This window comes from Seriola aureovittata, chromosome 3 (assembly GCF_021018895.1).
Source record: "Seriola aureovittata isolate HTS-2021-v1 ecotype China chromosome 3, ASM2101889v1, whole genome shotgun sequence".
NCBI lineage: Eukaryota > Metazoa > Chordata > Actinopteri > Carangiformes > Carangidae > Seriola > Seriola aureovittata.
The window spans coordinates 27,218,014-27,238,733 of record NC_079366.1 but is presented as its reverse complement, the minus strand read 5'-3'; the positions used below and the strand labels follow the sequence as shown (position 1 = coordinate 27,238,733).

General features: G+C 40.2%; 1 protein-coding gene and 1 non-coding gene across 2 annotated transcripts; one reads left to right on the top strand and one right to left on the bottom strand.

Annotated features, from left to right (window-relative positions):
- Window positions 1–3,363: 3,363 nt before the first annotated feature.
- Window positions 3,364–3,436, top strand: trnar-ccg (transfer RNA arginine (anticodon CCG)). The gene has a single exon. It is a non-coding gene; the product is annotated as a tRNA-Arg (tRNA).
- A 1,786-nt stretch (window positions 3,437–5,222) lies between these two features.
- LOC130167062 (transmembrane protease serine 6) lies at window positions 5,223–20,632 on the bottom strand. Its single transcript, XM_056373031.1, has 18 exons — window positions 20,410–20,632; window positions 19,329–19,461; window positions 18,690–18,832; window positions 18,417–18,484; window positions 17,639–17,826; window positions 17,398–17,439; window positions 15,322–15,526; window positions 14,992–15,128; window positions 14,060–14,172; window positions 13,791–13,900; window positions 12,620–12,762; window positions 12,386–12,484; window positions 11,608–11,721; window positions 11,338–11,454; window positions 10,669–10,837; window positions 9,941–10,218; window positions 7,928–8,064; window positions 5,223–5,888 (listed from the first exon to the last, which is right to left on the bottom strand). Exons 1-18 carry the CDS (start codon window positions 20,503–20,505, stop codon window positions 5,724–5,726), a joined length of 2,457 nt encoding a protein of 818 aa, XP_056229006.1. The 5' UTR covers window positions 20,506–20,632; the 3' UTR covers window positions 5,223–5,723.
- Between the last annotated feature and the right edge of the window lie 88 nt (window positions 20,633–20,720).

Below are 20,720 nucleotides of genomic sequence, written 5' to 3'. Positions count from 1 at the left end.
CATACAATCCCAGGGAGCAAGAAGTTTACAGACACTTTGTGATTATGGCATAGCCTTTAAATTGTTTAACTTGGGTCAAATGTCTCAGGTAGCTTTCCACAAGCTTCTCAGAATAAGTTGCTGAATTTTGGCCCATTCCTTCTGACAGAACTGGTGAACTGAGTTTGGGTTGTAGGCCTCCTTGCTTGCATAGGCCTTTTCAATTCTGCACAATTTTCTATTGGAATGAAGTCAGGGCTTTCTGATGGCCACTCCATTGCCTCCTGTTGTTCTCAAGCCATTTTGCCACACCTTTGGAAGCACGCTTGGAGTGATTGTCCATTTGAAAGAACCATTTCCGACCGCGCATTAACTTCCTGGCTGATGTTTTGAAATGTTGCTTCAATATATCCACATAATTGTCCTTCCTCATGATGCCATCTATATTTATGAAGTACACCAGTCCCTCAAACAAACAATTGTTGGAAAAATTACTTGTGTCAAACTATATGCCCAAAAATAGATGCCCTTACAGATGTGGCAAAACTATAGATAACACGAAATCTTCCAAGTGGTTACAAACGAGTTTTAAGTTTATGCAAACGTCTGACTTCAACTGTACATGAGGGGTTGAGTGTTTGCAGAGTGCTCTTTGTTTGCTCTGTCTGAGCTTAGTGTGAGATTTATGAATTTGTGAAACTAAAGGCTGGGATTGGAATAGATTGGGTTTAGTGTTTAGAGAGAACTCTTTTCGATTTCTCTGCCTGAGATCAAAAAGAGGCACAGAAGTTGAGAAAATCTAAGAATTATTTCAGAGCTTGACAGGAAGTCATTTGAAATTTAAAAGGAGAGTAATTTTTTTTGTGAGTCTTTTTCTCCTGGAGAAATAAAACTGAGGACAGGAGAAATAAGCTATGGCCTCATTTTAGGTTTCTCTCAGATCTCATAGCTGTCTAGGAGAAATAAATGAAACACCTTTAAGATCTCTTTTCTGATTTTCCTTTCCTCTGGGCAGTCTCCCCTTGTTATAATGAATCCAGTATTTTGATATTAGATAAAAAAAAGGTCTTACTTTCTGGACTTTAAACACCAAATGTACCAAAATGATTGGCCTTGTGTTGAGAAATGTATGGGTGTAGCTCAGTGGTAGAGCATTTGACTGCAGTTCAATAGATTCCCAGTTCATTTTCTAAAAACACGCTGTATAAGGCTTTCGTGGTTCCGACCTCTTTGACTTTTCTTTGACTGGACACTGAATGCCATAATTGCTCCCAATCAAGTGTTCAGCAAAAATTGAATTGCTTCAGACAGTAGCCTCTGTGGCGTAGGTTTAGTAACAACATTTGCCAATTGTGAGTCAGAAGACAAAACAAGTCTAATAAAGGTTCTCAGTCAAGACGGGATAGAGCTAACTAAAAGGTCAAAGTCAAATCTGATATAATTTTGAGCGCAGCAGAGAGGTGTAAAATCCAAGCAGAGTGCAGCATCTCAAGGTAGCACTGCTATAAGGTCCATCGTCTTTGCTTTCTCTGTTGGAAAACGATGACTCATGCAAAGTGATACTGCAGCTCATCATGTGTAAAGAGATGCTTGCTCAGCAAAAAGTATAAATTCTTGGCTTGGCCTGTTCTTGGCTTGCTGATATTTTCTGGGTGTTTCTCTAAACATGACAGGATTGGCCCCTATGTCTATTGTCTCATGCTGCACCACAGTTATCAGAGGACCAGTGGCTCCAAAGCTATTTATCAAGTCTTATCTTACATGGATAATCACAGTGATACATTACGCCTTCACCAAATGTTTCTGTTTGATACGTCTCTCGCGACTATAAAGATATAGTGGCGTTTTCTTCATAATCAACCTTCAACTAGTAGGTCACCTCATGTCCATTCATTTCCCAAACAGCTGACTGACCAGAGAAAAAACATCTGTGGACAATCATCAGTGTCTCTGGCCGAGAAAAGTCGGTCACAGCTTGTTTTTTTGCAGCTGGCAGTCACTTCTCCACTCTCCATAGTTTCCCTACTGATATAATGTTGTTTTTCACATAAAAATTCTGCCAGTTTAAAATGGAAGAGAAGTAGATTCCAGACTTCCAAAGACATCCTCAGATTTTTTTTTTTACTTCACAGTAATAAACATCTCAAAAACAATGTATGGAGATGGTTTCTGCCCATTACTGTAGTCAGCTGCAAGCTTTTTAAAGGATTTTTCCTTAATTTAGATTATAGCTACTTGATTTGTGCCTGTAACAGTAGCTCATCATGTTAACAAAAAAATGAAATATTGTGAAATCCAATGCAAAAAAGTCCCTCCAGCATGAGTTTTACTGTTCTTTGGTTTCAAATCATGTCACTCACACAACAAAACAAAGAATGTGGGGAAATATTGCTCTGGAAGGGCTTTTAGATGGCGATGATGCTCCAATGTTTCGTGTTTGTTCATATCGATTGTAAATATTGAGGTCACTGTCTAAAAAGATTTGAGTAAAGACAAGACATTATTGTGTTCTGTTGGCTGGAATGAAGTCCGCTCCATCTGTCATACTTACTGTTTTCATAGGAAAAGCAAAACATAAGGGCAGCAAGATGGCCGACGTCCATAATTTAATCAACATCCCACGCCAAGTCTGCCGCCCTTATTCCTTCTGGCTCTCTCCTCTGCACGATTTTTGTAATCCCTTCCCTGCTTTGGACTGCACTCATTTTCCTGATAAATGTACTGACTGATGGCTTTACTGGTCCACAGTAGCCTATATGTGGATGGATTGCCGAATTGTTTGACTATAACTGATTAGCTGACTGGAGAAGAAGAGATTAAGGAGGCTGCGGACCATCCCTCTGTATACATCTTCTTTCTGGCTCTCTCCTCTGCGCTGTCACTGGCTGTCAGTCAGTGACCTGAAAACTCCTCCAAGGCAGTGTGCGGAGACTCAGCTCATGATGCAGGGAAACAAACCGAGATACTGCATCGTTTCCTTTTACCTCCAAGGGAAATAATGTTTACGATCTTGCAGAGTTGATAGTGACACGTTTTCAGAGAGGCGTCATACTTTAAGAGGGTAAACAGACGGCAGAACCTTTTTTTAAGAGCTCTGGGGATATGTGAGTGTTGTCGTCTGGGAGGCAGAGAAAGTCTGAATTTTCTTTTCTTTTTTCTGTTTTTAAATACATCCTACGACTTCAGCTCAGTGGCCCAGTTTGATACACTTGTCATCTCTTATAGACACGCTGGAAAACCACATACAACCGCTTCATTCTTTGTACATCTCTGTGGACTGGATTACATTTGCAGGAATCAAAATGGGGCAGTCCTTTGGCACTTTGAAATTCTTTGTCTGACAATGTTTTTGTATATAATTCATCATTTTGATTTATGATTTCTGACCCAGTGGCCTAATGGATAAGGCATCAGCCTCCGGAGCTGGGGATTGTGGGTTCAAGTCCCACCTGGGTTGAAAAGCATCACATTTAATGTTTCGATCTCACATTAATATCAAAAAGTTGCCTTACTTGTCACTTACCATTTGTGTTCACCGGCGCCCTCAGATGGTTGCCAAAGGGAAGAAACCATTTGAATTTCAAGACCGAGCAATTTCATTTAATCCTTTGGATGTTTAAGAAATGAACCTGCTATTTTGGAATCTAAAATGTCGCTCACAACATTCTCCGTATAAAACTGTGAAGGTCATAATAAGCATTGAACATTACTAGGTGGGCTACTGCCATGATGGATGGTCTCTGTGGCCCCCAGAGGCCAGTTTGAGCACTGTAGTTATGCTTCATAGAGCAGAACTGTCATTATGGTTTACAGCCTAATAAAATATCAATTACAGTGAAAATGGGAACTTCCAAATATTGAAGAATCCCCTGAGGATTTGGGCTCATTTCCAGAGTGAAAAAGATGAGCAGGAGAGAGGAGAAGTTAATGAGACGCAGAGGAGAACAGGGAAGATTGAAAGGAATACTAGATAGATAGATAGATAGATAGATGGATGGATGGATAGATAGATAGATAGATAGATAGATAGATAGATAGATAGATAGATAGATAGATAGATAGATAGATAGATAGATAGATAGATAGATAGATAGAGCTAGTTTGTAATCTAATAGACTTCTAAGAATAAACCCTCTTTGCCCCATTTTTGTTTACAGATCACAATGACTCATGAGCATCCAGCCACAGGGAGGGATGCCAAGCTCTGGCACCTGCTCCCAGTCCCTTTGAGAATATTGCTGTTGATAATAAAATCAGCTGAAAAGAAAAATTGCCTCTCCTCGGACGTGGTGATTCATAGACCCCAAAAATAACCAGTTACACTCTGAAAAGCGGCTTTTGAACAAGAACATTAAACCTTATACCTGCAAACCTGCGAAGGTGTCTCCTGAAATCAGGTGCCAGAGGACGCAGCGTTACCTCGGCTGCAGCTACTTATATTTCCACAAGAGGGAGCTGTCAGTTAGAGATTGATGCACTGTGTAAATGGAGCAGTTTTTAAACATGCTGGGATTAATGGCACTGGTGATACAGACTGAAATAGCTCAGCAACCATTGGATAAACTGCCATGAAAGTTTGTAGAGACATTTATTGTCCCCAGACGTGCATCCAATTTTCCTCTAGTGCTACCTGCAGGTCAACTTTATCCCTTGTCCTCAGAAATTTCTTAACATGTACTTAATTTACTGGCACAAAATTTGGTGCAGACATTCATGGTTCCCAGATGATGCATCCTACTGATTTTGGTGATCTCCGACATTTGCTCTTATGCCACCAGTAGGTTGATATTTGTGTTTTTTGCTACATATCTAAGCAATTATTAAATGGATTGCAGTGACATTTGGTACAGATATTCATGCCAGGAAAAACTGTAATAACTTGGATGATCCCTGAACGTTTCATGGTGTCATTACCATTACCTAGTATCGTTTCAATTACTATGTAAAAACTACAAAAACTAACGACGTTCCCATCAGCCTTAGCTGCAAAGTTTTTAGTGCTAATTAGCACTAACGTGTTGAACTAAGATGGGGAATACAGTAAACATATAACAACTGTGAGACATCAGCAAGTGGGCATTGTCATTTTGAACATGTTAGCAGACTGACATTAGCATTTAGCTCAAAGCACTGCTGTGCCTAAGTAAAGTCTCAGACAGCTGCTAACATGGCTGTAGACTGGTCTTGGTGTATTTCATACTCACTCCCTGCCAAACATGCCAACGAACACTGTACATTGCAAATTTGATTATTAAAACAAATGCATATTTTATTATGGGAAAGTGCTTCAAGTTCAGTATCTTCAAAATTTAGATGATTCAATTTGAAAAAGGGTGGATTACATTCATTTTGTGCAAAGTACCTCCTATCATTACATTTCAGTCAATTCTGAAAACGGAGCTTTTCTTAATAATTTCTTAGAACATTTGAGCTTAATTCTTTTACTTGAGTCCTGTTATCATTATGACTAATATTTCATTTTTTATTTGTTATTTTGGCATGTTTCCTGTTACTGTATGCTGTATATCACTTTATAAAATCAGTTATGAAAGGTGCCACATAAATATTATTTACTGTATCACTTTATGACTTTAGAATGAAGCCTTTCCAACTTTACCATTTTGCTGTACGGCTGAGAAGCAATCTCCAATCATCTTCCAGTGCCTTTTATCCTCATTTGGATAATGTCTTGAGTTTGCACCAGGGTGACGAGGATATTGATGTAGCAGAAGATCCTCAATGACTCAGGGGGTGCTGATGACGTGCTTGATCCAGTCGGTGAGTCTGGTGATGCGAGTGTAGACGCCATAGTAGTCTGGACGCCCACAGCCTTTGCCCCAGCTCACCACTCCGGCCAGGAACCAGCGACCCGACGGCTCCTGGCAAACCAAGGGGCCACCGGAGTCTCCCTGACAGAGACAATCAATGTTAAAGGAGCAGGGAGTGAGACTCTAATGGCTCCACAGCAGAAAATGACCATAATAATTGACAAGGCTGATGGTCAATAATGGTGACTCAGCTATGACATCACCTGGTGCTTGGATGTCTGGCTTTCAAACTCATTCATGACCTTTTTCTGGGGAACATAAATTCACATTTACATTTAAATGCAATACCTGCCAGGGTCTGTTGGATGGTTTAAAATGTTAATTTCTTTCATTAAATCAGTTTTAATTTTGCCTTCTGGCAGATTTAAATCCAAAAAGATAAAGCGGGACACATATACCCTGAGTAGATCATTCTACTCATCACACACACTGACATTTAAATTTCAGTGCATTCATTTACTTTTTTTGGACACTTGGTGGCAGCACAACAACCTCTAAACACAACACTGACAGACAGTATTGTCACCTTACGGAGGTGAATGTGTTAGCAAACAGCTGCCTTTTTTAGGCACCTATCAGATACAGAGCAACATTAGCATATGGAGTTGTGTTTGTTTTCACCCAACAAATACAAGTCCAACACTCTCCATCTATTCAGCTCTATTTTGACTCCCAACTCCTGATGGAAATATCTGGCTGTTCAGCAGCTAAATACTCCACTATGTTCACCAAATGGTCTCTAATTTTTCCTGCTGGGTGCTCGTTTTGACAAGTGACTTTTTAGAGCTTTTTCACTGAAAGCAGGTGTCTGCTTCAGCTCCTGAGACCCTGCATCCTCATATGAGGACATGCTTCACCTGCACATCGCTGCACCTTGTACTTCATTCTGCTTAACTTAGACCTGTTGTCCTCATTCATAGACACTTCTGCTACCAACTAGTGGTAGCAAAAGCACAATACACTTATCAGTGAAAAAACAAGATGGCGGCCATCTCAGCCAAGTCACGCTACAGCCGATCCCGAAACAAAAAGTGAACAGAGTACAAAACCTCATCAAATTTTATGGTTAAAACTTCATTATTTATACTCAGTAATGTCTTTAGTTTGATATGGCATGGGAATTTGACAAATCTTAGCAATAGTAAGAAACTACAACGCTGTTAAACATGAAGTACTCGTTTGAGGACATTGGTAATTTATTACTGATCATTCAGATCGTTAGATGTAAAAGTAAGGAAACATAGCTCAAGATTTGTGAAGAAACCAACAGTTTACAAGAGTATAAATAGTTCTTGCATGTCCTACAAATTAGTATGACATTGATTTGTATTTTTCTTTATCTAATGTGATACATTTCCAGGGTATTATTTCATATTGATTCATTCATATTTCATATGACAAGAGCAGGACAGTTGCTGAATGCAATATTAGGTGACAACTTTGAGGTGGAGGATTTGTCTGATGGTGATGCTGATGATTGTGTTGTGGATGAAGATTACATTCCACCTGAATATATTCACCCTGACCCAGAATCTGATCAGCAGATGACAGTGACGGTGAGGCACAACTCCGTCCACATGCACCTAAACATGTACAGAGATCTAAAGGACGTATTCTCAAAGGCTGGGGTTTGGGAGCCTTGGTCGGCAAACGTCTAGCTAAAACTCTGGTTGCTGGTATAAAAGTATACTGTGACTGGTTCTTTACAAGCATGAAAGCTGTGGATTCTATCCTGAAGAAGCAGGTGTACCTGACCTACTAGTGGTGAGTTTTCCTTGCTCCATACTCCACACTAGGAATGTGCTTTTGTCTGTTACACCTATTGACTGTATGAATACGTCGTATAGATCTCTGTAAATGTTTAGATGCATGTGGACAGAGTTATGTCTCACTGTCACTATCATCTGCTGATCAGATTCTGGGAAATTAACTATTTTATCATTTGCTACACATTGGTGATTTTACTGTATTATACAGTACAATCAGTAAAACCATAACAATAGATGTGCAGGCTGGAAAAACAAAAAAGTGAGTTTTATGATGCTTAAAAAAAATGGGATGGAATAAAAGAGCATTATATGTTTTGTTTGTTGTATGTATTGTATGTGTTTTTTCTGTACCTGACAGGCATCTTTCTCTCCACTGCGGTAACCGGCGCAAAGCATTCTGGGAGTGACCAAGTGGCCATAGGAGCGAACACAGGCTTCCTCGCTGACCAGGTGAACATCCACCTTCTGAAGCACGTTACTGGCACTGCCTGGAGGAGGTCAGAGGGGAAAGGTCAACAGGATCATCCTCTTTTCATCCTTTATTTGTACGTTAGAGACGATGCATTTACATAAAGCCTAAAGACTGCATTCATCTGCCCTGCATTCATTTGATTAGTCTACAACAAGCCAACACTGATGTCTTCACTGCTCAGTTCTGACTCACCTACTGAATGTCATTTCCATATTTCCACAGTGAAATGTCACAGACTGCAGTAATACAGAATTCACAGCTTTATCTGAACTCAGTCTGTAGTTAACCCAGAAAAACATCCTCTAAAAGTCATGTCAATTTCTACATGAAACTTTGGGTGCCCGAAGATATGATTTCAACACATGTTGGCCTAAAGCAGCCTTAACCATTAGGTTCGTCATGATACCAGATACCAGAAACCACAACCCACACACATCACTCTATCTTCTCCTGTCTGTACAATTTTAATTAGTTAATGTTAGCTCCGTTGTCATAATAGCATAACAGCACCCACTCTGCTCCACCATCTGTAACATCACAAAAACTCCCCACATATTCCTTTCAGAGTGACTCTGAATAAATTGGGCTTTTCAAAAACTGCACAAATCATATAAGGTCACTTCCTGTGAAAATAATGCAGTGGAAAAAAGGTTTTACACTCCCCCTAACTTTATATGATAACAACATTCTTTGTGAGTCAAAAGCACCAAATAAAAGGGCACTTTCAAATTGTAAAGACTTGTAAAGACTACATAGTTATTTTAAGTGTCTCTTTACGAGGCGTGATGTTGTGTTGCCTTATGCCTACACATACCAAAGCCTGAGGTTAAATGGAAATTATTATAATGCAGGGTTAAAAAAAAAACTAATTCCTTTACCTTTTGCAGATGCCAGCTTTGTAACATTGCAAGTCTTTGCAAATAGTTTGGGGATTTGTTGAAGTATTTACTGTGAGCATAGAAATATAAATTATCATGATGTAAATATTAGCATTTGAACTAAAAATTTAATTGTGCTGAAAAACCAAGCTAGTTTGTTTCTTCAGCTAAAGTGTTAAAAAAGAGTTCTGATAACTAACTTAATTACAGTGTTACTGTGCTGGTCACACTTAGCCTTGTGTTTCTTAATTGGAAACACTTTACACATCGCTAAATTTAAAGGGTTGGCACTACACAAAGTAGTTCTAACATAGAGATGTTATTAAATTAAATATTTACACCCACTAAATGGTAGTTGTAGCTGTGTGTAGCTAAATGAACTGACAAAACTTTAGCTTGCTAATACAGGCCTACATGTTACGATAGAAAAGTAAAAGTGCAAATATGCTTATAATCATGTTAAATCATGTTAATGGTTTTAAATATGATCTTACAAAACTAAGAGTTTAAAAAACTGCAAAAACATTATGCTAATAACATCAGACTATAACATCAAAATAAATAACTCAATAGCATAGGTTAGCATAATAAGATATTTGTGTCTTATTCTTAACAGCATGAATACTATTAACTCTGAAACACATATTTGTTCACGTCTGCCAATATAAATAAAATTGTAATTGGCTTTTAAGTCTAATAAATTGTTCAACCTCTAAAAGTCTTAATGTAATTTTGCTAGTTATGCTTCCGGTAGTGACGCTACAATGACTTTCTAATTACACAGTTGATTGCTTTTGATTGGACGGCACTAAAGACGTTTCCTAGCAACCGATTTAGATATTAAGACAGTCTTTAAGTTGTAATGGTGCGACCTGATCAAATAAATCACTAGTTTGAAGCTAGCTGGTAGATACTAGCATTGCTAGTAGTAATTGTGGTTTTAATACTAAGACCGCGTGTCTATCCTCTCTCCACATCACCCAAAGACCCCCATCTCTCTCTCTCCCTCCTCACCCCCCTCACGGAGAGCCCCCCAGCCAGTGACCCAGCAGAGCAGGCCCGGCTCCAGCTGGTGGGTAGGCGGGGGCAGGCAGGCGGGTCGGGCATGTCCAGCCAGCAGCACCGAGGCGGGCCGGTCCAGCTTCAACAGGGCGAGGTCGTAGTCGTGGGACTCGTCGTCGTAGTATTGGTGAAGATGGATCCGCTGAACTCGCGCCACCTCCTCTGTGGAGCCGCTGCGTCTGAGGAGGAGTTTACCCAGGTAGACTGTCCACATCGAGGGGGAGTAGAGACTGTAGGAGCAGGAAGAGAAAAAAGACCCACTCTCTATTTTACAATCAAAGGCCTCCTCATCCAAAATTGAAGATTCACTGAACGCTGCACAAGCTTTTAATCGCTGCACAGAAAAAATGAAGTAGAAAAGTCTTGTTAATCCTATACAGGATGTTGCAGTTATAGTTTTGGCCGGGATCCAGCCAACTGATTCTGGCTTTGAGCCAGACAGGCCTGGACAGCAAAGGCACAACAGCAGTACTGAACATAAAGGAGTTTTGGAGGAAAGAGAAAGGCATACATGATTTATAAAAAAAGTGCTAATGTGCTAAAACTGCTTAATCAGATTCAGTGAAGAGAATTAAAGGCTTTTAATTTTTGCTCGATTAAGTGCCTCAGCTTATGTTTGTTTTGGAAGCACTTCAGCCACAGTCATCCAACCACTTCCTCCTCTCTCTTCCTGCACCTACCGGTCGTCATAGAAACAGTGGGCGGCAGACACCACCCACTGGCTGGAGATCAGTGCCCCCCCACAGATGTGGGAACCCCGCACCTGCAGGCTGGCCTGCCATGGCCACTCCCCCTCTGAGGCGTTGGTCCCCCCGACAATACGACTGGAGAACTGCCTCAGGCCGCAGTCTGAACACACACACACAGAAATATTAAAACACACAGATGCTAATATGGACAGCGAGTATTTGCTAAATGCAGAATATGAACTGTAAATGAAATCAGCTTAGTTGTATTGAAATAAAATTAGAAAACAAGACCAAAATGCTTGCGAGGGTTACTGAAAAAAAGTTCACGTGTTATGTGTGTTGTTTTGTGTGTGTGTGCATATTTATCATTATTATAATTATATTATATCTAGTATGTCTAATTCTTCTTACACCCAGCGGGGATACAAAAGAAAAGTAAATAAAAACACGAGAGAAAGACTAATCTTATCAGATTTTGTTAAATTATTTAATTCCATTTTTATTAAAAAGCAGATTGACTTTGAATTTAAGAAAATCTCGAAAGAGAGCATGAAGGCATCTTAAAAATAAAAAAATGTAAAGTCAAAATACAGACAAAATTGAATGAAACCAGTATAAAAACAAAAACTCAGTGTGTGTGTGTGTGTGTGTGTGTCTCACCACACTGTTTTTCATCAGAGGCGTCCGGGCAGTCGGTGACAGAGTCACACTCTGGGTTTGGCTTCTTCAGACACGTTCCATCAGCACACACATAGGTCTTATCTGTGCACTGCACACCTGAACACACACACACAAATCATGAGACAAGATATATAGCTCTTCCATAAAAAGAAATCTGCTCCATTGCAGCTGTAACAGATGTCTTTGCTGCGTGTCCCAGAGCCATGACCTCTACAAAATATTCTGTACAGTAGATCGTGATAAAGTTACCATTAGTACAGTTCATCTCGTCTGAGGCTTCAGGGCAGTCCGGGTGTTGGTCACACACCTTGTAGTAGTCAACACATTGGCTGTCCTCTGGACACTGGTACTGAGCCGCACACACTGAAACACACACACGCACGCACACACACACACACACGGAAATGCATCAGATTTTACACATGTAATACATGTCCACATATTTGATAACATTTAGTCATATGAACCAAATTATTGGGGGAGTTGTCAGTGTATAAATGGGTAACCAGATACAGTGCATGCTAGCACATTAGCAAAGAATTCTGAGGTGTTTATATCACATGATAAATGTTTTTAATACATAGAAATAGGCCCATCAAATCAGATTAGCATCAGCATAAGGCAGCTTGTTTTCATGAGCAGCAGCACGGTGACAATCCTCATGTTACATGTTTAAACAGTTCAGCCCTTAGCCATTTCTGTTACATAAAACTGGATTAGGTGTCACAAGTGGTATCACAAGTGGTATCACAAGTGGCGTGGTGGAACACTGTGGTTTGGTTCACCCCTGAAAACCCTGTGTTGTTGAATCACAGTGGTCACAATTCATCCATTATGGAAAAATCTAAAATAAGCTCAGCATTATTTGACTGAGTAAATTGCTTTAACATATAAATGCACCAGGCGCCACTGACTTTAGGTGGCTGTCGTTCTACTGCACCACCATGTCTCAATTTTCTGTCTCAACAGAAAACAATGTACAACAAATTATGTGTAAATCAGTTAATTTAAAGCATAAAATAAATACCACAGTTTCTCTCATCAAGTCCATTGGGACAGTCCTTGATTCCATCACAGGCAGGAACACATAGGCCATTAATAGTGCACAGAAACTGGCCTGGGCAAGCTACGAAACACACAAACACACACGCAATTAAATAATATGCTCATGAACAGAAGTGAAACAAAGTAGAAACATTAACTTAACAGTTAATTTAGCCAAATGCCTTGGCTGTCTCTCTCTCCTGCATCCACATCTTACGATCTGTAAGGTTGAAGACGCTGAAGCGCAGCTGAAGGCCCGGCCCTGTGAGTGACACCTCGGACGTCATGACAACAGTTGCTGTCGTGGAGAGCAGGTAAAGGCGTTCGCTGTATGGCTGCAGACCCCTGGTACCACACAGTCTGAGAAAGGGACAGAGACGCTGAAATCAAATGGAAACTCCAGTTATGTTTCCCTGCAGGGGCAACAGGAAGGCTGTGGTGGAGGACCACAGGTGTCATAAGTGTTGTTTAAATAACTTAAGCAAAATATTGGACTCTCTGTTTGGTCAAGGCTGCCGTAACAAACCTTTCCTGAATAAACAGAGGTTAAAAAGCACAAATTTATCAGTTTGAAAAGAAATAAATAAGTAAAATGCCTCTATTGAATAAAGAAAATGGCCACATATGGAATGCTGCTGCCCCCTGTTGATCAGTATGGAATAGAACAACATGATCATATGAACTTAACATTTTGAACACAGTATTTTTTTTTTTTTTTACTGTTAATTAAGTCATTTTGTGTTTTTTTAAATATGATAAAACCAACTGAAATGTCTGCACATCATGACCTGAATTTTAATATGCACCAATTTTTCCTGTCAGACACCAAACCACATACAGGTGACATCTATAAATACACATTTATTTTGTCAACAATTTTGCAGTTGATCAATATCTTGTCTATATATTAAGTAAGTCGGCACATATTGAAGGATTTTTATATATAGTTTGTGTCGGTTGTTCTCTTTCAGAGGTTTAGCACCTGTGCGCTACACAGATAAAAATCCTCAAAAACATGTTTATCAGTGAGTCACACAATTATGTGCTGGTACAGAATTAAAATAACACTGGACAGATGTATTTTCTGGTGAACGTGTGCAACTGTGCAATTGATTAGGTTTTTTAATAATTGGAAATTTGACCAACTGGAGTCGAGAATCTACTGAGATAAAAATGTAGCTAAAATTGACTTCTAATCTGCTTTGCTTTTATTTTCTGCCCCCTTTTCCCATTTGGCTGTTGTCAGTGTTGCTCTCAGATTTCAGTCTCAGTGAGGCTCAGGATGCTGCTCAACCAAACAATTAGGATTAATCAGACTGGACCGAACAAAGATGCTCGACAGCCGACAGTTCCCACGGATCAGCAAGACTCATCATGGCAGAGCCTACCTGCGGTTATGGATGAGCCACTGTCCCTGGGTACAGGCTTGGTTGTAGCTGGCTCTGCTCAGTTCGTAGCCCTCAAACTCCAGAGACAGGCCCATCCCTACACTGGGCATCTGACCACACACACACACGACAGGAAATGAAAAATACAATGAGGAGCAAACACATGCAAACACCTTCACACACACAACTCTTATAACAGTTGTGCATCAATGCAACAATCATTGAATCAATCAGGAAGTGTAAGACATATGGATGACGGAGTGTATTACGATAAAGCTCCAGGTGCAGTTGGTGTCAGGGGGGTAGTAGCTGGGGAAAAAAGGCGTCCTCAGTGTCCCCTGGACCCCTGATACTGGCTTCAGCTCTATAGTGGAGTTACAGTCTGGGAAAGAAATAAGCAGAGAGAAATACTTCAATCCACAATACAAATCCATTCTACAGGATGGAAAATATAAGATACGAAATCAGAGGAAAATGTTAATCTTGAACTCTGTGGCATCGAGGCCTGGGATTGACCGATCTCCATTTGCTACTGAGAACAGAGCCTGCTTGTTTTGCTAACTAGGCTATATTGTGTTTTTTTTGACTAGGCTGTATTTATGGCTGAGTTTAGTTAAACCTAAGTGGGTGCAGCCACCGAATAAACACTAAATGGAAAGATTTACAGCTTTCCTCCAATCCAAAACAGAAATAACATGCATGACAGTGATGGAAGGTCAGCTCAGCTGGCTAGTTTGCAAGCTTCCTTACACAAGGAATGTCAGCTGGGTAAACTAATGGAGATATCTTGGTAGTCAATTGCAAGGTAATATGTTTAACCATGCTAGTGGCATGATCTCAGTGTTGGTCTTTTTCTCAGTCTACCACTTTGGTCCAGCCCGAGTTATCACAAAAACCATTGAAGTGTTTGGCACAAAATTTTGTTCAGATGTTTGTGTTTCCCAAATGATGTATCCCACAGAATTTTTTGATCCTGGGACTTTCCCTCGATTGCTTCCATGTGATATACATTTGTAGTTTTGTGGTTTTCCCTCTTACACCTTTTACTTGGCTTAAATCTAATAATAGAAAAAAATCTGTGGTCATATCCCACTGAGGTTGAATTTAACAAATTTTCTCTCTCCTTTCAGTCTGTTCATGCAACATCGAATGCAACGTTTTTGAACTAGTTAGGAAGGCCTGAGCGTTTAGGTGGTCTCACCCTGGCGGTCCCAGGCCTGTGCAGACAAAGAGAAGGGGTCCTTGTAGTTGTACAGACCCTGTTTCCAAACCACCGTCATCCACTCGCCTGAAGACAGGACATTGACCACACGCTCATGTCTGCTGCAGCCATACACACTGAAAGGACAGAAGGAACGATGGACAACAGGAGAGACAGTTGGTGTGTTTAATAAATAAAGAGGGTAAATTTATCCCTTACACAAGATGAGAACATTTCTTTAAAGGTGGACAATAGTGGCCCATCAATATTCAGCAGCGGGCAGGTATTGGACTTATATAGTAATTATCTAATTCTGTGTAGGAAACTCACGATGTGATGAGATGAGTATCAGTGGGGGTGAGGGAGTTGTACACCGCCAGCCTGTCTCGACATTCTGGCAGCAGCCACTCCATTTGAAGCTCCAGCTGGGAGCCGGGGGCAGCCTGGAGGTGCCACAGGCAGGAGGAACACTGTGTGTCCGGGCCACGGAGAGCCATGGGGCTTCTGGACACCACCTTCTGGTAGCGGTAACAGTCTTAGGGAAACAATGCCAAAGAAATTATTGTAAGCACTGAATTGGTCTTATGTAGGATCTGAGTTGAGGATTAATAGCATCACGTTACAGTACATTTTGCCATGATTTTATATATGTAGTTACTGAATTGTTCTTGCTTTCAAATTTATCTGTATGTTGAAGCAGTGTGCCAGGGCTGTAGTAAGAGAAATATTCAATATATCAAGAGTTTGGAGGGTGGTGTCTTTTTAGAATAAATTGCATTTGCTATATAAGAACACAAACAAAAGTACAAGGAATTTATTAAACAGTGCGTTTGTCTACTCAAGCTGTGAATTTTAGCATACTTGGCTAACTAGCTTATTCCCTGCAAACCTATATTTCTTTGAAGGCCAGGAGGTAGCTATCATTGCCTAGATTTTATTTTCTTTCATTCATTACGTTAGAGGGAGTCGTCACTATGAGGGAGCTAGTACCAAAGGTTTAAGCTAATGATAGCTTTGGTTTAAACTGATGATAGTGGCTCTGCTTTGCTGTGTATTTGATTTGGGTAAATTTGCAAATTATACTGAATTTAACTTTATGTAACTTTAATGTTTGTGGCTTAGTGATTCTAACTTTCTACCTATAAACGCCATCTACCATTACCCACATGGCCAAGAGTTAGCATATCTTAGCTACCTATGTCTTTTTGTAAGTTTTAGGTGACATTTCTAAAAAGCCTAGCTGAGGACTGACACATGCACCATATGGGAGCAAAGATGCTAGCATCGGAGGGCTTAAGCTATCACCTGTCCTGCTTTACCACACGCCAATAGTGTAGTCTACTTTATTTTAGTGGGTATACTGCAGCTTTGCTACCACCCAGTTTTGGTGCAGTTCTCACCTGGGAACTGATTCACCTGGTACCCTAAAGATTTTCTTTGATCCAATAGTTCAATCATATGTCATCAATATGTTTTACTCCTTCCGTTTTAAAAATGTAACACGTTTACTCAGAGTACATTTTCACTGACTTACTTGCTTTAGTGACTTTCTTCATTTCAGATGTTGTTTACATGCTATTCCGATCTGCTAGTTTCTTTAGCTTAGCAGTTAGCGCTAGCTTCTCTCTCTCGCGCGCGGTGTGTCTTGGACCAGCAGATTAACTTGTTCATCAGAGTGTGGTGTTGTTGTAACTTCATTGTAGAAGATTATGAAGTTTATTACAACTTCCTGGTGTCTGCTGTCTTACCGTCGACACACAGCTCGGCTAGCTAACCTGAGCTGCTCTAGTCTGCGACCGTCTGTGTACACAGCAGCCTTCAGTGTGATAGGCTATTATTCGTGACGTGGCACCAATCAGATGGTGCCGTGGGCGGGACGCCGCGAAACATGTTTGTTGAGTTTACTGTCCGATCTCCGACCCGTTTTTTACAGAAACGGAATGCAGAAGTGCAATTTCTGTCACAAAACTATGTTGTTTCGTATCCTTGGGCCTTTTTAAGTGATTAAACGGATATTCTGGAGCCTTCTTAGTGGGTATACGGCGTATCACGTAGACTACACCACTGCCACAAGCTGAAATTTTCATAGTGAATTTCACCAATAAGTGATATCCTATTTTGAAATGCAAGATAATGCCATTAATTAATATATAAATAACAGTTTTAAATGTCTCATATTGTATGAAAGTGCTGTCTAATGTATTTATTAGAGTTTCTCATCTATCATCTTATAATGAAATCAAACATAAATGCATTCTAGTTTCTGCAGTTGCTTCCATGCATTCAAGTTTTGTTCAGGGAAATATATATTGTGGTGCATGCTACAGTTTAATCAAGATGAAGAAATAAAAAAGAAAAAAAAGAGAACTCATGAACAAGAAAGAAAATGAAAATAAAGTGTGATACCAAATGAAGCTTTCAAAAGTTCTATAACTTTGGAGTCGGTTTCTGTGGGGAGAAGAACAAAAACACAGAAAAGATGAATCGAAGCAAAATAAATATCAAGCACTAAATCTCTCTTTGTATCTCACTGTTTTTCTTTTTTTCTTCCCCTTATTATTTAATTTCTGTCTTACACATATACATACATATACATATACATTACACACACACTGTCTCTCCCCCTGGTCTCTTCTATTTCTCTCACCACTGACAGACAGCGAAGGGAGGTGGAGGAGGTATCCATCAAAGCTGGCCAGCTCCTGCTTCTCTGACTCTCTGTACCCCCTAAGGTCCTCCTCCAGGCTCCTGGTGACCTTCTTCAGTGTGACTCTCCCCACATGGCTGCTTGGCACAGACATCACTATCCAGAAGTGAGCCACAACACTCCCCTCCCTGCAGAAGAAAAGGTCATGATGGAGGACCAACAATCACATTTTCAGTCTTATTGAGGCGATTTGGTGCTTTGGTGCTTTACTGGTCTGTTTGGTCAAAGTTATGACTGTTGCAGACTTGGATTTTACTTGAAAAAATACAGCCCACAAGCACAGACCTGAATATAGGGTACAAGCCTTCAACACAGAGTTTACTAAACTAAATTTTCAAGCATATCTTTTTCATTGATACAATACTCTAAGTAAGCTCAACCGAGTTCAAAATTATCTGCATGAATTTTTCAATCCAATCCGGTCAGAAAGTGAGTTCAAACTAAGTTTGAACCAGGGACCACTTGATAAGCTATACCCACTTATAGAACATGGTCATCACACTTATTAATTAGCAAAGCATTGATTACAGAGCATAATAAATTAAATGAATCATCAAAAAATATGAGAACAAGTGCATCTTACTCGTCTATCTCTGGCTAAAGGCATCCACTATCTGCCAAGATGTTAGCACACCTATGCAAGTTATGTCACTCCCACTTTGCCACTACTTCCCACAGTTACTATTCAACTGTACATGAAAAAGTTTGATCTGTGTACCCGAAAGCGAAGACGGTGGTGTAGTTGAAGTATCGAGAAAGACTTGAGCCTTTCATTATCTTCTCAACCTGAAAGATAGAAGAAAAAAAAACAATATCACCTTCCCTATCTTTTTGTTTTTGTGTTTTTCCAGGTAGTTTAATGTAATTTGTTTTCAGTGACATCTATCTGGAAGGATAGAAAACCTTCTCCACTCTGCAGTCCCTACAGGATGTGAGCCAAGTTATTTAGTGTACTGTACCAGTATCAAAGGAATTCATGTCCCGTGCTCACCATGGCCTTTACTCCCCTGGCCTCTTTCTTGAAGGCAGGGCTGTTGTGAGAGGACAAATCAGCAGAGAAGTTCCTGTTGAGGATGGTTACATGGGCTGTGTACTGCTGCTGGACACGAGGCTCCAGCATCCAAACCTTGTACTCTGTTGGAGAGAAAGGTGTAAAGATTAGCACAGCAGTAAGTAAGAAGACTAGTGGTTTACAGCCATCCTAGTCGCTCTGTGGGGCTAATGTCAATGTGCCAACAAGCTCACAATGTCAGTGGTAACATGCTGATATTTAGAACATAACATGTTCAACATCCTCTGTGTGTTAGCATGCTAACATTTACTAATAAGCACAAAACACTATTCAGCTGAGGGTGATGGGAATGCCATCAGTTAGGCAATATATTGGAAAAATTTTAACCTGATGATGGTGCTAGATGAAAAGTTATTACAATTCATCCTCAGTGGAACAAGAGTCCAAAACTTGTTGAGATGTTGAAAAAATTTTACAGTTGTTAAGCTTGTGGTGGCTCAAGTGGAAAAACTAACAAAACATCTAGTAAACATGAATGTCTGTAAAAAATTTCATAGTAATCCACTGAACAGTAATTGAGATAATGAAAGTGGCTGAGAACGAGAGAGAAGTGCTCACCCAGGAAGTACCAAGCCAGTGTGGCTCCTGCGACAATGAGGATAATGATGATGATGATGAGGAAGGCCAGGAGACACTTGCAGGACCGAGTCTTGCTAATGGGTGGAGCCACAGCTTGTGTACCAGCTTCTACCTGTGGAGAGAACAAACTAAAGCTCACTGCGGCCTCTAGAGAATTTCTGCTTTCAGTCAACACACAGTATGGCCTCTAAAGCTGCTTTTGAGCTAAACACACAGGTGACTTTTTAGGGTTAGGAGTGTTCAAATCTGCAGTATATAAAATCCAATCGGAGGTGTTTTCTTTCATGCAGTGTCTGAGTGAGGGCACATCAGGGCAAACAGGGCACTCAGTCGATGGTTTCCCAGTGGGTCATGTTTAGCCACAGGGTTGTCAGGCTGTACATTTTCTCTCCCAGGGTGAACTCTATCCTCAAACACAACAATATGCTCTAACAAGGAATTACATTTCTCATTTCCCACAATTAAGCAACCAATGATTTAGTTATGGTATATTTTATTCCTTATTCCTATTATTCTGGTGTCTGTCCTTGTATATGTTATGTTATACTATTTACAACTGGGATGGTCCAATACAAAACAGCATTTTAATGTAAAAGTATGAGTTTTGCAGAAGGGAGTCCCTACATACTGAACTATAAAAGACATTCTGAAATAATTTGAACCACCGAAGTCGATGACAGGGACAGATGTACAACAGATGTTGACAGATGTACTCTAACAAAGCAGACATTTTATAGCTGCAACCTTTAGCCTTGAGCTAACAACTTTGAGCTTGAATCAACTCTAGATACAGTACCTTTAGTTTTGGTTTATTTGTCATTCAGTCTGTGAAGCCATGATGAACCCAAAGCCGTATTATTGCAAATTCTGTACGGAGGTTTCAGTCTCTAGCGGAGTCTATAATTAACAGTCAATCAAAACAAGCACTCCATTTGGCCTGCTTACATAGAATTCTGTTAAATACTGGTTTGCCCTAAAAACTTGTTTTTTCATGGAGAAATCTAAATGTGCTTGGTGATAAATCAGACTGCAAATGCATTTCTGTATTAGCATTACTGACCCCATTCCTCAGAGAAGCACTTGTGACCTCCTGTCCCTGGTCACATGAAACTGACTTCTTAGAGCCGTGTCCGAGCGCCATTGGATCACTCCACATCCTTTGTTCCTTGAGAAACCATCTTCATGAATTTCCAACTTAATAGCTTTTATCAAGCATCTCTAGAAGTCACGCAACCCGACATGTTGCTCTGACAGACAGAGAACGGCTCCCTCTCTGTTTGTAAGTCCAAAGGTAAAAAGAAAAAAACAGTCAATATTTCCCAAAGCTCATTTGGATCTGCTCAGTAGTAGGTTAGGAGTTATCTCAGAATA

What these genes read in the sequence shown, in the direction of transcription:
- LOC130167062 (XM_056373031.1), bottom strand. Translation starts at nt 20,505, where the DNA reads ATGTGGAGTGATCCAATGGCGCTCGGACACGGCTCTAAGAAGTCAGTT. An exon ending in ACTTGATGAGAGAAACTGTG is followed by an intron (nt 11,722 to 12,385) that starts GTATTTATTTTA and finishes TGTGTGTTTCAG; the next exon opens with TGTGTGCGGCTCAGTACCAG. An exon ending in GAGAGAAAGATGCCTGTCAG is followed by an intron (nt 5,889 to 7,927) that starts GTACAGAAAAAA and finishes TGTCTCTGTCAG; the next exon opens with GGAGACTCCGGTGGCCCCTT.